Source organism: Suillus clintonianus, assembly GCF_016758775.1.
Source record: "Suillus clintonianus strain FC179 chromosome Unknown DEU56scaffold_5, whole genome shotgun sequence".
NCBI classification, from domain to species: Eukaryota; Fungi; Basidiomycota; class Agaricomycetes; order Boletales; family Suillaceae; genus Suillus; species Suillus clintonianus.
Window position 1 is genome coordinate 490,571 of NW_024539229.1, and position 14,118 is coordinate 504,688.

At 50.0% G+C, this 14,118-nt stretch overlaps 5 protein-coding genes across 5 annotated transcripts; all 5 read right to left on the minus strand.

The window, feature by feature from the left end:
- Positions 1-62: 62 nt before the first annotated feature.
- DEU56DRAFT_878548 (P-loop containing nucleoside triphosphate hydrolase protein) lies at positions 63-2,973 on the minus strand. The gene is made up of 11 exons (XM_041356050.1): positions 2,887-2,973; positions 2,588-2,836; positions 2,314-2,537; positions 2,169-2,267; positions 1,823-2,123; positions 1,516-1,769; positions 1,382-1,467; positions 696-721; positions 587-643; positions 383-536; positions 63-329 (listed from the first exon to the last, which is right to left on the minus strand). The coding sequence occupies exons 1-11, from the start codon at positions 2,887-2,889 to the stop codon at positions 214-216; spliced, it is 1,569 nt and encodes a 522-aa protein (XP_041214071.1). The 5' UTR covers positions 2,890-2,973; the 3' UTR covers positions 63-213.
- Positions 2,974-3,243: 270 nt separating this feature from the next.
- Positions 3,244-4,155, minus strand: DEU56DRAFT_868511 (P-loop containing nucleoside triphosphate hydrolase protein; the record flags this gene model as incomplete). The annotated part of the gene is made up of 7 exons (XM_041355496.1): positions 3,244-3,492; positions 3,542-3,617; positions 3,674-3,702; positions 3,759-3,821; positions 3,888-3,931; positions 3,995-4,075; positions 4,125-4,155. 7 exons carry the CDS (start codon positions 4,153-4,155, stop codon positions 3,244-3,246), a joined length of 573 nt encoding a protein of 190 aa, XP_041214072.1.
- Positions 4,156-4,744: 589 nt separating this feature from the next.
- Positions 4,745-9,895, minus strand: DEU56DRAFT_907439 (pyridoxal phosphate-dependent transferase; the record flags this gene model as incomplete). Its single annotated transcript, XM_041356903.1, has 15 exons — positions 4,745-5,701; positions 5,748-6,232; positions 6,281-6,398; positions 6,448-7,035; positions 7,087-7,698; positions 7,753-7,761; positions 8,156-8,300; positions 8,359-8,567; positions 8,621-8,808; positions 8,868-8,961; positions 9,009-9,112; positions 9,160-9,203; positions 9,261-9,319; positions 9,367-9,674; positions 9,736-9,895. The coding sequence occupies 15 exons, from the start codon at positions 9,893-9,895 to the stop codon at positions 4,745-4,747; spliced, it is 4,080 nt and encodes a 1,359-aa protein (XP_041214073.1).
- A 383-nt stretch (positions 9,896-10,278) lies between these two features.
- DEU56DRAFT_772113 (uncharacterized protein) lies at positions 10,279-11,813 on the minus strand. The gene has a single exon (XM_041351509.1). It carries the CDS (start codon positions 11,655-11,657, stop codon positions 10,623-10,625), a length of 1,035 nt encoding a protein of 344 aa, XP_041214074.1. The 5' UTR covers positions 11,658-11,813; the 3' UTR covers positions 10,279-10,622.
- DEU56DRAFT_431688 (kinase-like domain-containing protein) lies at positions 11,338-13,445 on the minus strand. The gene is made up of 4 exons (XM_041346198.1): positions 13,094-13,445; positions 12,811-13,033; positions 12,508-12,624; positions 11,338-12,440 (listed from the first exon to the last, which is right to left on the minus strand). Exons 1-4 carry the CDS (start codon positions 13,319-13,321, stop codon positions 11,659-11,661), a joined length of 1,350 nt encoding a protein of 449 aa, XP_041214075.1. The 5' UTR covers positions 13,322-13,445; the 3' UTR covers positions 11,338-11,658.
- Between the last annotated feature and the right edge of the window lie 673 nt (positions 13,446-14,118).

The window sequence follows — 14,118 nt, forward strand, 5'->3', positions numbered from 1 at the left end:
GCGTTATACTGATCGATAGGTACCTCCCCATAACCTTGAAGTGCTTAGATAAATCCAACAACTTGCAATTGTTGTATTAAAGCCCAAACCCATCTACTTGATTTCAATGATTTGACAGTGGTGGATATAACTGTCGTGAAGAAATGGCAAAAGCATCATGATTAAGAGGAATATGAGAGATGTCTATGTGTCCGGAACAAGAAGTCGTCAAGTCTACCACCGATCTCTGGCACCACCATAATCGCCGTGACCACCGCCACCACCACCGCCCCCGTATCTTCCGCCGCCACCGCCGCCACCACGACCACGACCTCCGCCGCCATAACGACCTGGAATGCTAGGTCAACACAACGAGAAACATGGGGACATGGTAGGGACTTACTGCGGCCTCCACCACCTCCACTGTACGTGGCCATTTCCTCTAGCTGTGGTGGAACATTGGCCTTTGCCTCACGCAGGATGGATATCAACTCGCGAGAAGATTTCGAGTTATCGGTGGTGAAGTACGTGTATGAGGTACCTTTCATGCCGGCGCGCTAAGCAGAGTTAGGATTGGGAATGAATGCGTCAAGTGAGAGCAACTTACCCCCGTACGACCAATACGATGGATATAATCTTCGCAATTGTTAGGGAAGTCGTAGTTCTAAAGGGACGTCAGCACCTGACTAGTAATAATGAACCACTGAAACACTCACAATCACATATCCGACATCCTTGACATCTGTGATGCCAGCAATGCAATGCAATCCGCGTCACGTACAGAACAAGAGAACAACATATGGACAGACAACATGTAGCACGTTGCACAATCAATAACATGACAACAACAAAGAGACACAAGCGCGTCCAACATAACAGGGAACAAAGATCGAATGACTTCATACAAACATCATTCATGGAACGTCACAAGATCGGGGGACGTATAACATGAACAAAGGGCATCGCGGTCCAGGAAGACAGGTACCAAGCGCGAAGCAGCGGACATATTGAGAGGAGATATAGCCAGGAAGTCCGTGATGACGGCTCCACATCCGGGACCATAGCGCTTTGAATCCCTTGGATCCTCACTGACGGGAGGACACGGGATGCTTCGGCGGATGGAACCTTGACGACTTGATATCCTCTCGTGATCACGCGGTTCTGCTATAGCACGTCTCGCTCGAGAAGAGATGAATCCCTCAAGCCTGGCTGTGGCACAGAGGAAGAGCAGTGCAAACATGACTCATCCCGTCTTGCTACACGCGTTAGTGAACACCAGAGTCACGAGCAAAAATAACCCAAACAGAGAGGCGGGCCATTGCTACTTTAACCTGAGTGCTCGAGAAGCCCTCCCATTTGTAGGAGTCCCTGATGGAGCGCTTGCAAGAAATAGCACACGTACCTAGACCACGGGAAGCAACATCCGTGGCGATCAATATGGGTGAGCGACCCGCTTTAAACTCCCCGAGAACCCAGTCACGTTCCCGCCTGTGCAAGCGCTAAGTAGAAATAGGCCAAATATTGTATGAAACCTACTGTTCTTTGTCGCCATGGATGGCAAGAGCTGGCCAGCCGTCTTGGCGAAGGTATTTGGTGATGTCGTCCGCGACGCGCTTGGTCCCGACAAATATGAGTACTTTAGCGTTCTCAGAGCTGATCTGATCAAGATGTTTGATCAGTTTGGCACGCTTCTCGAAGTCACTGCAGACTTCGACAATCTGCTGGATATTGTGGTTGGCAGTGAGCTCCATAGACCCAATGTTGACCTGAATCATGTCTTTCAGGAAGTCCTACAAATAGTGAGGTAAATTTTAGAACCATAAAATAAACATGTAATGCTCACATTTGCGAGTTTCTGCACATCCTTCGGCCATGTAGCACTAAACATCAGTGTCTGGCGATCAGGGCGAATCTGAGATACAATCTTGCGTATCTGGGGCTCGAAACCCATGTCCAACATGCGATCAGCCTCATCCATGACTAAATACGTGACACGACGAAGATTGGTCTTTTGCGTTTCAAGCATATCGATAAGTCGTCCGGGAGTCGCGATTACGACCTCAACGCCACGTTGTAGGTCACGAATTTGAGGACCCTTGGGAGCGCCACCGTAAATGGCAGTGTTACGGATGCGAGAGCTCGAACTATAGACATGAGCGAAGGCTAATGCGGTGAGTTAACAAACATACCCAAATTTCGTACATTCCTGCTGTATTTGTACAGCGAGCTCACGGGTGGGCGCAAGGACAAGTGCAATCGGACCGTCGCCTGGCGCGAGCAGAGGTTGACTAGTTCCCAATGAGTAGATGATCAGAAGATGAAATACACACATACGCATTAATGTGAAGCATGGCAGGCAGAGCGAAAGAAATTGTTTTCCCACTCCCTGTTTGGGCGATCGCAACCACATCTCTACCGCTCAAAGCCATGGGCCATGCTTGACACTGAATGGGAGTGGGCGCGGCAAAGCCTTGTGCACGAATCGACGCCAAGATATATTCAGGAAACCCTGCCTCGTCAAAAGATGTGACAGGTCTGGGAACACCTCGTCCTTGAACCTTGAGGGAAATCATCAGCGACTGGTAGCTTTCCACACGGTCTCACGTACCTTAATTTCTTTGGTCTTCCGGAACTCTTCCACCTCTCTTTCAGTCATAGCTGAAACGCGCTTGTCCTCGACGTAGAAATTCTTCTCGAAACGCTCGAGCTTTTGCGATACCCAGTCGATCGTTCTAAGACCGCCGCCTAAGCCTCCCATTTTGTCTTCGTAGCCACCGCCACCGCCCCAACCCCCGCCTCCCCCACCGTAGCCGCCACCACCACCACCGCCATAACCGCCACCATAATTACCGTGACTCTGAACAAGCCCATCAGCAAAATACATGATTTCTGAACAAGAAGTTTTACCATAATGTTGTCTATAGCGGAAACTAGAAAACAAGGCTGTTGCGAGGATCCGAAAGCGTGGTGGTTAAAGAGCAAGGAACAAAGAGCACACCGGAAAAAAATGCGTTGATGACTGGAGTAAATAAACCACAATATGCTTACGTGATGCTCTTCTCAAGTACTTAGCTTATGTACATGCTCAAATTCTAACATAACTACACATGGTCCCAGATATCGGGGCAATACATAATGGAACTGGTCTGTGCGGGGTATATGTAAAATGACGTGCATGAGAGTAATCATGGCCGAAGTTCGGACTTGGATGGGCATAAAGAATCAAGAAATTGTGAGTAGCCTGTCACAGATAATGTGCATCCATCACATCACGATGCAGTGCCTCCGGCGTGACCGGCGTGAAGCCTTCTTTGGAGGGGGTTCATCTGGGTAGTGCATAAGCATCTGCTTGACAAGTTCCTGGAAAACATCGTTAATGTGCCAATCGCGCTTGGCTGACGTTTCGTAGAATGGTATCTTCCAGAGCGCGACCAGGCATTGTATCGTGCTTCTTGCCACCTCTCGTTCGTGGACGAGGTCAAGCTTTGTCCCAACAACAACGATAGGAACATCCTGCGTATAATGGTAATCTCTGTATTCGATAGTAGCCAATAGCACTTACGCTATCCATTCCCTTCACTCGGTGTATCTGCTGCCGAAGATTGTCCAGCTCCCTGAGACTTGCTTCTTGTGTGAGGCTGCAGTGGTATCAGTAGGCCAGCAAATGAATAAAATCATTTCTTGTGATGCTTACCTGAAGACTAATACGAATCCCTGGCCACCCTGTGGGGAACTAGTGTGAGTTCGATAACATAAATCCGTAAATCATCACTATTTACTTTGATGTAAAGCTCTTTCAAAGCAGTAAATTGCTCAGCACCAGCAGTATCTAGTACTTCTAGCTGCAAGGAAACAGATGGTCAGTAAGCGAAAGGGGCTAACGGTAGTAGGAACACACGCGCTCTCACCGAAGTCTGAACACCATCGATATCGAGGATGCGCCGATAGGCTTCTAGAAAGGCGATACAATCAGCCATTCATGTCACATTGGAATGAACTACCACTGAAGATGTACCTTCGATCGTGGGGTCATAGTTCTCCAGGAAGACATCTTGAACGAATCGCACCGTCAACGCAGACTTTCCTACTCCTCCAGCTGCGACATATGAAACAATGCAATAGTCATAACCGAATGAATGACATACCTCCTAGGACGACGACGTTGAAGTGTCTCATATTTTGAGAGGTGGGGATGAGAGAAGGAGCCAAGGGGTGCACGCGCATGGCGCCAGCCTTGATGCAACCTGTGTGTGGGAAGTAATCGAAAGTATGCACAAAGCGTCTAAAATAGTTTCTCAGCTGAAATGCGAGAATCGGGAGAGTAAGAGAAGCGAGAGCGCGGCAGCTGAATGTGGTTAGAAACCATAAATATTAATGAGATCATTAATATTGATGCACTTCGGTAGGCTAATGTGTTCTTGGGAGTAAGGTCCATCAATCGCGTAGAACTCGTGTCCTAACACGTGTGGTTCGTGAAGGGAGGAAGCAGAGCCAGCATCCGGATTCCGCGACAATACAATCTACTTTGGCCTACAGTCCAACAAAAAAAATGCCTCGAGCGTTCCTCAAAGGTTGTTATATTGTATAATACAATACAATGAAAAAGTCGAAACGAAGGAGTGACATATGCGAGGCAAGATTACTTGCGCAAAGAAGAATAAGTGGAGATGGGGCCAAGAGAGTGCGGTTAACGTAGGACGTGGCAAGAAATAGATAGCGCGATAAGAATTAACATGAAATATGGGCTGAAAGGGGGCGTATGAAATTATGTCGGCCAGCCACCTGCAATCCTAGCAGCACCAAAACCAACACGCCCCATAATGTTCCATACCGCAGAAGTACCATCATATCCGAAGCCTTCGCCCGGTCCTTGCATACTGTTGAAGCTCGACCATGCAGCGCGGTCGTAAACCGTTGGGCCACCAACGGGTGAATACTGCGCCCCGATGGCTGGTAGACGCGAGTTCATGCAAAGGAATACGAGCGCCATAGCCCCAGCGCTGATGAGCGCCTGCCGAGCAGCCCCAGTAAGCCAAGCATCGCCCTCTTCGCCCCCTTCGTTTCCGCCCTTGCCGATGACATAGGTATTGTAGATTTTGTAGAAACGGTTCTGGCGACGCGGCTGACGCTTAGTCGTCGAGCAGGCAATCAGCTCATCTATCATCTCGCATTCCACGCCGAGTTCCTCCTTCAGTGCTTTCCACTCGTCGACGGCATCTGCTGAAATTCCTCCGGGAATGCCACGTATTGGGATGGTGATTCCTTTGTGTCGGTCCATCAAGGCATTATTGACTTGTTCGAGCTCAGTCACGAAATTGTAGGAAGGAGGTGCGTCGTTCAGGTGAGGAGGGTCTAGGTGCCCCTTGGGCGTGGGAGGGAGGACGGTCGACGATGAAGACGCGAGTGCCTCGTCGTCTTCCGGGGTGACTTGCGGTGACGCAGACCGAGAGACCTCTAATTCCGGCTCATCTGTTTGGATTTCAATGCTTGATGTGATCCGTGGCGTGGATACGGCTTCTGGATCGGTTTGGATCGCAAAGATGCCACGGGAAACTTCTTCTGTTTGAATAGAGGACGAGGAAGTAAGAATCTTTGGTTCTGGATCTGTCTGCATTTCACATGCTGATGTATGCTCTGCAACGTAGTGTTGCGTGGACGCATCGGTGTATTCTTTGGTTTCTGAAAAAGTGACGGTCTCGGCTTTGTTAATACGGCCAACTTTCTGTTGGGGTGTCAGACCGTGAGGTGCAAATGTGAAAATTTCTTACCCTCTTCTTCCGAGTGATGATGGTTTGAATGACGTCCTCCTCCTCCTCAGTATCTTCATCCACATCCAGTTCCAATTCGCCACTATCACTCTCATCTTCATCTTCATCATCCTCGCCACCCCAGCCTCCGCCCATCTTTCCCATGAGTTCAGCACCCAGACTCTTGCTCATAGTATTCGCCGCACTAGAGTGCCCGCTTCCCGCAGCCGCATTCGTCGCAGCATTGCGCATCTCGTCCATATCATACCGCATGCGGTCGATGGTCTCCTTTAGCAAAAGGTTCTCCTGCTTCTGTTCATCGAGCAGGGCGTGGGCTTGTTGCGCAATGGCTAGCTCCTCTTCAAGATGTGCAAGGCGATCTTCGTAGGATGATGCTTCTTTAGTCCACTTCGCAGCTTCAAGCGATTGGAGCGCGGCAGCATCTTGGTAATCTTTGATTTCTTGGTCTCGACGGCGGAGCTGGTTGCGGTAGCGTTCAGATTCCGCTACAATGACGTGAGCGAGAAATTTTCGAAATCCCGGAGTGAACCTACCACATTGCTCTTGGTACTGCTTCTGCAAGCTTTGATATGACGAACGCGCGTTCTCCAAACTTTTCTGCAACTTTGCGATTTCGGACTCCAGCGCCGTGATTTGGGTTGAGTTGGTTCGCTAAACAGCATCCGTCAGACATTGTCCAAGACATTCACGCATGACGTACCTCCTTCGTCCTGAGCTCCTTCTCCTCCCGCTTTGTAGAGGTAAGTTCGCTCTTGAGTTCTTCCAAGCGCCCCTGCATCTCATCCAAATCTACGTCGTGCTCATTCAGCCTGTTCTCAAGTGTCCTCTCAGCCTCGATCAGCTTCCGCCCCAGCTCTGCGTTGGCCTTCTGTAATGCGTCCAGCCGGTCCATGGGCTCGAGGGACACGGTCGACGACGTTGCTGAACGATCCATAACTAAGCCTAAAGATGACTCATTCTCACCATCAGAGTCCGAGTCAGATGCTGAGTGTGGCATGGGCAACGAGGAGATTTGGCGCGCAAAATTGTCGCCTTTCTGTGGGTATTCAAAGGATGAGTCGAAGTCAGGTGAATGCTCTCCCGAAGAGAGGTGATCTCGGTCTGGAGACGAGTAGTGGATCCCAATGCTAGTGAAGGGCTGCGACTGGGTACGGGAGTGCGGACGCGCGAAAGGTGGCGAACCCATAGAGGAAGAGGAGAAGAGGCCTATGGACATGCCCGAAGGACTCGTTGGATTTGACGGCGCGCGCGTTCGACTGAAGGCACCGGGACTGGAGGAGAAAGATGACTAATTGCAGTTGAGTTCAACAGGTGTATATACGTAGAAGGAATTGCGCACTTCCGAGTCACTAAGAGCGCGTTGAGACCCGCCATCAATACTTTTCCGTCTGTTGGCAGGCGCTGGGCGCTTTGACCAGCTTGAAGGGGGCTGTGCATCCAAAGGGGTTGTTCGCTGTCGTCGCGACGTGTCAAAGGCAGAGCCAACTGTCGTGGTAGGTGTCCTTGGTGGCACAGACGGTGGTCGGCTGGGGACGCGTGAGGTTCCTACAGAGCCTCTGCTAGATGATCGCGAGTGGTTGGTACTGCGAGAAAAAGGATTGCGCCCGCGATCGTCGGGCAGCGTTACATCTTCTTCCAAAGGCGAGCTGTGTGGGCTGTCTCGCGGACTATGCCTCGTCCTCTCTGCGACGAACTGGAGTAAGATCTGAGGTGTCACTTCAATCCCGGGACTGCTTGCGAGGATTTCCTTGAGCTCGCCCATCTCGCGATCGTCGAGCAGGTCGACGCCATCATACGAGGCCGAGAAGGCACTGAGTACATCTGGGAGTGCATCTGCGGGTATCGCTAGTTCTCCTGATTGGATTTCACGCGAATCTGGGTGTTTGTTAAATATGTCGTAGAGTTCTTGTTCGATGTCTGATACTGATTGTCTGTTGCGCCCGAAAGTCGACTAGAAGCAAATTATAAGGTTAGATTTAGACTTCTTCGCGCAAAAGACACGTACCATGATGAGCTGGTAATAAGAAAAGGGAAATATTGGATTGTACGATTCACTTACTATCCACTACTTCAATGAAATTCCTCAAGCATGCTTTGGCTGCCACAGTAACCAAACATGACTTTGATCGTCCACAACGCTTGCCAAATACGGTCGTGAATGCATGAGAACAACGCCACGTGACATTTATAAAGTCCACCAACGCTTGAAGTTGAAGCACCCGTCCCAATTGCAATATATCCAAGGGTTACTACATGGCTTTGGCAGAATGCGAGCATTACATGGTTGGTATATTACATTCAATAAAGGCTGTTTACGCCTGTCCCCTTTCCTTTAACAACACAGTTCTCAAGCGTCTCAGCGCTTCATTCACTTGTTCCTCTGTAGACAAAGAAAACGAGGCTCTCACAAACGCCGTTTTACGTCCGTTGGGAAGGAAGACAGTACCAGGGAGTGCGAGCACACCACCCTCATATGCCTTAGTTCGTATGAGGTCTTCTGAGTCACCCTCATCTACGCCGGGTGTTTGATTTGGTGAAAGAAGGAGCTTGAACCTATTGTGATGACATCTTTGTTAATATATCTCGATCGACATCGAACAGATGCACAAACCAGAAAAACATGCCCGCTTCAGGGGTACACCATTCCGCAAGTCCACCGAGGTGCGCATTCAGAGCAGACTCGAACACATCACGCTTCTCGCGGTAGAAGTTGGCAACAGCCCGCGTATGGGCAAAGAAATTGTCGTAGCCCCATTCCTCAACCAGTGCGAGTGTGATAGCCTGGATGAGTGATGAGGCTTGTAGGTTGGCCATTCCAGTCTAATTAAATGTTAAGATACACAGCAAATGTAGATCTATCTTCTTGTACGTACATACAAGTCAATGGCATCAATGAGAGGCTTCGGGCCCGACGCAAAGCCCATGCGCATGCCTGCGGAGAGAATCTTGGAGAAGCTGTCAAACCGGAGAACTCGGCCGACCTCAGGCTCGTCAAGTTCCAGCTGGAAGTATGAAAGCGGCCGAGCGGCTTTTCCAAAGTACAGGTAAAAGTAGGGATCGTCTGTGTATAAAAGGAGGATTCAATCTACTCCGCAAAAAAAAACAAGAGAAGTGGCCCACCTTCGAGAATCAAGAAATTATGTTCACGTGCAAGCCGTAATACTTCCTTGCGACGCTCAAGGGTCGCTGTCATACCGGTGGGGTTGCAACCGTACTGTAATATGGTTATTCTGGTCCGCAGATTGAACAGATAGAGCTTACGGGTACCGTGTATAAGACCTTCGGCTTCGGCTTTCCGACAGGCCAGTTCTCCAAGATATCGCGTAACAAATGAGAACACACCCCATCCGCGTCTGTTTCCACCTCTAAAATTTATTGAGCACGAGAAATTTAACACCAACACACGACCAACCGATCTGCTCGCAGTGTAGAGTTGAAAACATTGGGATGACACCACTGAATATATGGCAGTCAGCAAAGAACAGACTTAACTCCAGACTAATTTTAACTCACGCATACACTGGAGACTCCACGAGGACAGAATCTCCGGGGTTCACTAAAGCGTTGACCGCCTGCGGAAATATGAGAACCGTCATTCATTTTTAGAGAGCCCTTAGACCTTATAAATCAAGTCCTGTGAACCACTGCCAATGGATATATTCCATCCTTCGCCTGATTTGCGACCATGAGAGAGCGCTTGCAATCCCATGAACCAGTGCAAGAGACGAGGAAGACCGCCAGTAGCGCCGTATTGCAGGCCAACCGAAAGATCCTTTCCAGATAACGAGATTGACTGTTCCTGCGATGGATCCGAAGGGGAGACAATGTTGAAAGATAATGATTTGAACGGAAACATGGCATCGTTGGGTTTTCCCGCTAGGAGCGATATCACGCCTGGCTTGTTTTCCAATGGGAACAACCCACGAACTGAAGTGGTAGTATTAAAAAATCACTATCGATGACTCATAAGAGATCATCGGAGACGCACTGGGACTGGGCTTCAGTTCTTTGGCAGCGTCGGACAAAAACTGCGTGTAGAAGTCTGCTGGAAGGGATTTGACAACCTTCTTGACAGCATGCCCGTTAGCTTCAACGGGAGTGCTGACACCAGAAACTGAGGCAAGGATTCCATCAGAGTGTGTGGCCATTTGAAACTCTCTCGATAATTAATGTTTGTCCTGCAGAGATAATGATAGCTCGGGTCACCGTGCACATGATGCAACGTGCATTATATAGAATGCCCACCTTTTTATAGTCAAGCCAGGAGTGGTTGAACTTTGGCTTGAATATCTGATGATGACGACTTGATTTGCAGTGTAGCAACTGCCACTGCCAGCGTCCAGTGCCAGCAAGACCGCGGCAACCACTCGAGTCACATCCCAGGGCTGCTTATCAGATTCATTATAAGTTACATACACCAGTGTGTCAAGCTTGTCATAAGGGCTGTCAAGGGTTTGCCGCATGGTGTCATGGATGCTCTATACTGATCCCTATCAGAGCTTCAAAACAGAATCCTGAGTCACGGCTCATTGCGTACGAACTCGATCAGATATTTTTAGATGTTGTGGGGCACAGCATTATGTGTAGGAACACGATATAGATTTCGTGTCTTCCTTGCAGCAGTAACGTCTAGCAAGCTACCTAATTCTATGTTGCCTCTTGAAAGGGAAGCAAAAAGAGGATAAAATCACAGATGCAGTGGAAATACATAGGTCTAGGAAAAAAATGGGATGTGAGTTTAAGTCAGGAATGAGTGGAAACTGCAGGCGGCCGACCGCCGGTATGTTGCAGAGGGAGGATGAGGAATCGTCTAGAACAGTCCGAGAGATATCATAATGTGTTGAAAGTGCTGTACAGAAAGTGCCTGCCTCGACCTCATCCAGACTGGGCGTCATCTGAAAAGTCAGAACGAGGGACGGGGGAGGTAGCCGTGACGGAAACAGATGGACGCCTCCGCTTTACTTCAATAGGGACCGTCTCCTCATCACTCTCATCCTCATCTATCTCATCGTACATAAGGCTGGTGCTAGCCTGCAAAGCCTCCGACTCTGCTTGGCGATCCCTGTGAGTGTCGCGGAAGAAACTGGAGTCATCGTCGAGGTCGTCGAGGTCGTCGTAGTCATCATCGCTCGTCGCGCTGGGCTCCGATTCGTATGCGACTTGCTGCAAGGGACTGGGACTTTGGGTAGCAGACCGAACAGGGAGATGTCGGTTGTGCCCAGAATCGTGCAAGGGCGGATCAGGGACGACTGAAGTCGTGGTAGCGACATAGAGGCGTTCAGGTTGTGGATGGCGTAACATGACGGGAGAGTAACCGGTTGGTTGATTGAGGCCTAAGGGCAAGTTTGACGAAATGAGGCTGCTCGGGTCATTGCACACGCCACCAGCTCCCAAGAACATCGCATCCTCTGGAAGGGGAGTGCTTGCATTGTCTCTACCACGGCTGGCGGGGCGGCCTTGAGAGTGTGATGCACAGGATTGACTTTGATCAAGTGGAAGAAGGGTCTTGGATTCTCGGTGTCGTGAATGTGGGCGACTGACATTGGAATCATGGGCCCTGCTCTTGGATGCATTCCGGGCCCACCTCTCAATTGATTCTTCTCTCCTTCCCATGTTTGGCGTTGAGTCGTTACGCACAATGGCAGAGCGTCCAACACCGCGACGCCTCCCGTCCTCGTGGATTTCCGAACCTGACATTCGCGCACTAGCGCTTTTGTGCCGCTCTACCGCAATGGTAGGCGAGGAACACACACCGAAGTCGTCTTCATCGTCACGTGATGATGTGCCGCGCGAAGAACGAACACCTTTGAATAATGAGGATATGCGGCGTGTGAGGCGCTTTGGCCAGCCCCAGCTGAAGCGGACGGTAGTCATCGCAGTGCGGGTGTCAGACTCCGTGACCATGACCATGTCAGTCCTGGAGGGTGAGGTCTGACGAAGCCATTCTTGATGATGTGGAATATCTCGCAGGAACCAAACGTACCGCTACACGTAAAATGGGAGATATGGGGGGCGAATACGCGCAGAATGAAAATGGACGAACCTTTGCTTGATCGATAGTCATGCGCTTATTGGGATCTTTTTCAAGCAGCTTGTCGAGAAGACTCATGACAACAACTCCCTCAGACTTTTTGTCCTTGGGTTTCCGCCCGCCAGTTTGAATGCAATCGTAACCCATAGTGTCTTCTGGCTCCCAGTCATTTTTGCATATGATATTGTAGAGCATGTATTCGCTCGAATCTGGGGCTCTGAACGGAATTTTGCCGAAAAGAAGGCAGTACAGGGTGACACCCAGTGCCCATACATCAATGGCCTTCGTAATCTGCAGCCGCTGGGACGTGTTCGGGCGGACAGTGGAAGTGGAGCTTATATGTGGGGCGGACCTCAAGGAGGGTAGTGTGGTCGAGGTGGCAGAAGCGGATATGGATGCCACAGGATCGCCATTGTACTCAGCGATGACCTCAGGAGCAAGAAACGGCGGGGTTCCGGCACGCTTGGAAAGGTCCGAATCATCCAGCAAAATCGGGTCGTTAGCGTCATCTAGGGCGACCTTTCCACGCCCTGCAGCCGCGAGGCGCTGCGCATATGAGAAATGCGAGACCCCAAAGTCACTGATCTTGACCATTTGGCGATCCGCAGTCCAGAGAAGGTTAGCAGGCTTTATGTCACGGTGAATAATTCCCTGGTAATGGACTGCATGTTGGGAAGGCAAGGGAGTGTCCAAATTAGCTTGTGGTGATGAGCATGCTATTTAGCTTACGATATTCGAGGCCGAGGATAACATCGCGGCATATTCGTCGACATTGGTCCACCTGCAACACAGGCTCATTTTGCTCGTTGCGCCACTTGATCTCTCCACCACTCAGATATTCCATGACTAGAAGTGAGGCTGTGAGTACGTGGCTTCCTGACACATGCGAGCCTTCCTATCATACTGTCTCCTAGACTGCAGCCACAAGGCCATAATTTCTCAGCTGAGACACTCACCCATGACATGTAGTCAGGAGTGGATAGGCGGCACGACTCTCCGATTCCACGGGAAAGAGCGAGACTGGATGCTTACCCATGTATATCCTATCATTCAGCTTGTCGTCGATAACCTCCAGCAGGCGAACGACATGCCCATGACGACACTTTTTCATTATCGCGATTTCTTTCCGTATTTTATGCTCGAGGCTTCCGAGTTTTTCTGTAAGTGGTGTATGAGACGACTCGGGGATGTTTCGCCTGCGGAGCATGTTCATCTTCTCAGCGCGTGGGTTAATGCGTTTGACGGCCTTTATGGCCTGATGGACACCGTGTCAACAAGATCACGTCAGAGAAGTGGGCAAAGAATATTAACTGACCAGCTCGCGACGATTATCCGACAAGTCCCAACACACCCATACTTCGCCATGCTGACCTTTTCCGACTCGGTGACCGCGCAAATACTGGTTTACGATAGGTCTGCGGTCATCATTATACCTGTAACTTAGTTCAGCTGTCATCCGAACGTTGCCTGGCGGATCGAATGGGAGTCCTGAGGGGTCTTCTGCAGCGTGCGCACTGCTTGCTGAGTCTATGTCGGAAGACATCTTGTTTGAGGACTCATGAAGCCCTTTGCAAAGAAATAAATTGCGAATCAATGAAAGGGCAATGTTGGTTGAATAGGCTGGAAGACGAGGAAAGGGAAAGGAGATCAAACAGCGACGCCTTCAAAGAAACTGCAATCTAAAGCAGCGTATAACGACCAATTTGGGATGCAGCTGCCCCCAGACACTCCGTAATGCAACAGCCTTCTGAGATTACAGATTTCACGGACTACGTCTATCACAAATATGGACGGTGAACGTTTGGATCACATTAATGCAGCCCTCCGCAGCCCCAGTGCCATCAAGGTACACCCTCAATGTAGTATCCTTCTGCCGCTTATCGCATCTTTAACGAGGGCAAACGCATTTATCTTCGTCTTTGACGTCTTTCATGACCTGTACAAGACAAATATGTCAGTACAGGGGTGTCACGGGTAGCAGGAGTTTTAAATTGGGCCCTCCCTGCACTCCCAAGGGAACCCTCGAAGTTCAGGCAGGGATGCGAGGAGGCCGTGATGGGGTGTCTTCGAAAGGGGCCACATCAAGCGATAACGTGGAAATGTCCCTCCCTCCTTTACAGATCATATTATCCCTTTGTCATTTCAATATCCAACGCCCGAACTTTACGCCGAGATAGTCTATCGGTTAAGAAAGCTCACCTCTTCAACGTGACGTCCGCAACCCTGTTTGAAGGGACACGTCAGTTATCGATGCAGGAAAGGGTATGTGTAAATAGACAAAGTTCGCGGGTCGGGCCCGCGTTCTCTTAATCCCATGATGCTTCCGCCCTCGCCCGCGGA

Bases quoted from the DNA above. Each gene is read 5' to 3' on its own strand.
- DEU56DRAFT_878548 (XM_041356050.1), bottom strand. The intron at 2,538-2,587 runs GTACGTGAGACC...ATTTCCCTCAAG, and splicing joins GGAAGACCAAAGAAATTAAG to GTTCAAGGACGAGGTGTTCC. The intron at 1,770-1,822 runs GTGAGCATTACA...CACTATTTGTAG, and splicing joins ATGTGCAGAAACTCGCAAAT to GACTTCCTGAAAGACATGAT.
- DEU56DRAFT_772113 (XM_041351509.1), bottom strand. From the start codon at position 11,657: ATGGTCATGGTCACGGAGTCTGACACCCGCACTGCGATGACTACCGTC.
- DEU56DRAFT_431688 (XM_041346198.1), bottom strand. From the start codon at position 13,321: ATGTCTTCCGACATAGACTCAGCAAGCAGTGCGCACGCTGCAGAAGAC. The intron at 13,034-13,093 runs GTCAGTTAATAT...GGTGTCCATCAG, and splicing joins CGGATAATCGTCGCGAGCTG to GCCATAAAGGCCGTCAAACG. The intron at 12,625-12,810 runs GTAAGCATCCAG...CCTCACTTCTAG, and splicing joins GAATGATAGGATATACATGG to TCATGGAATATCTGAGTGGT.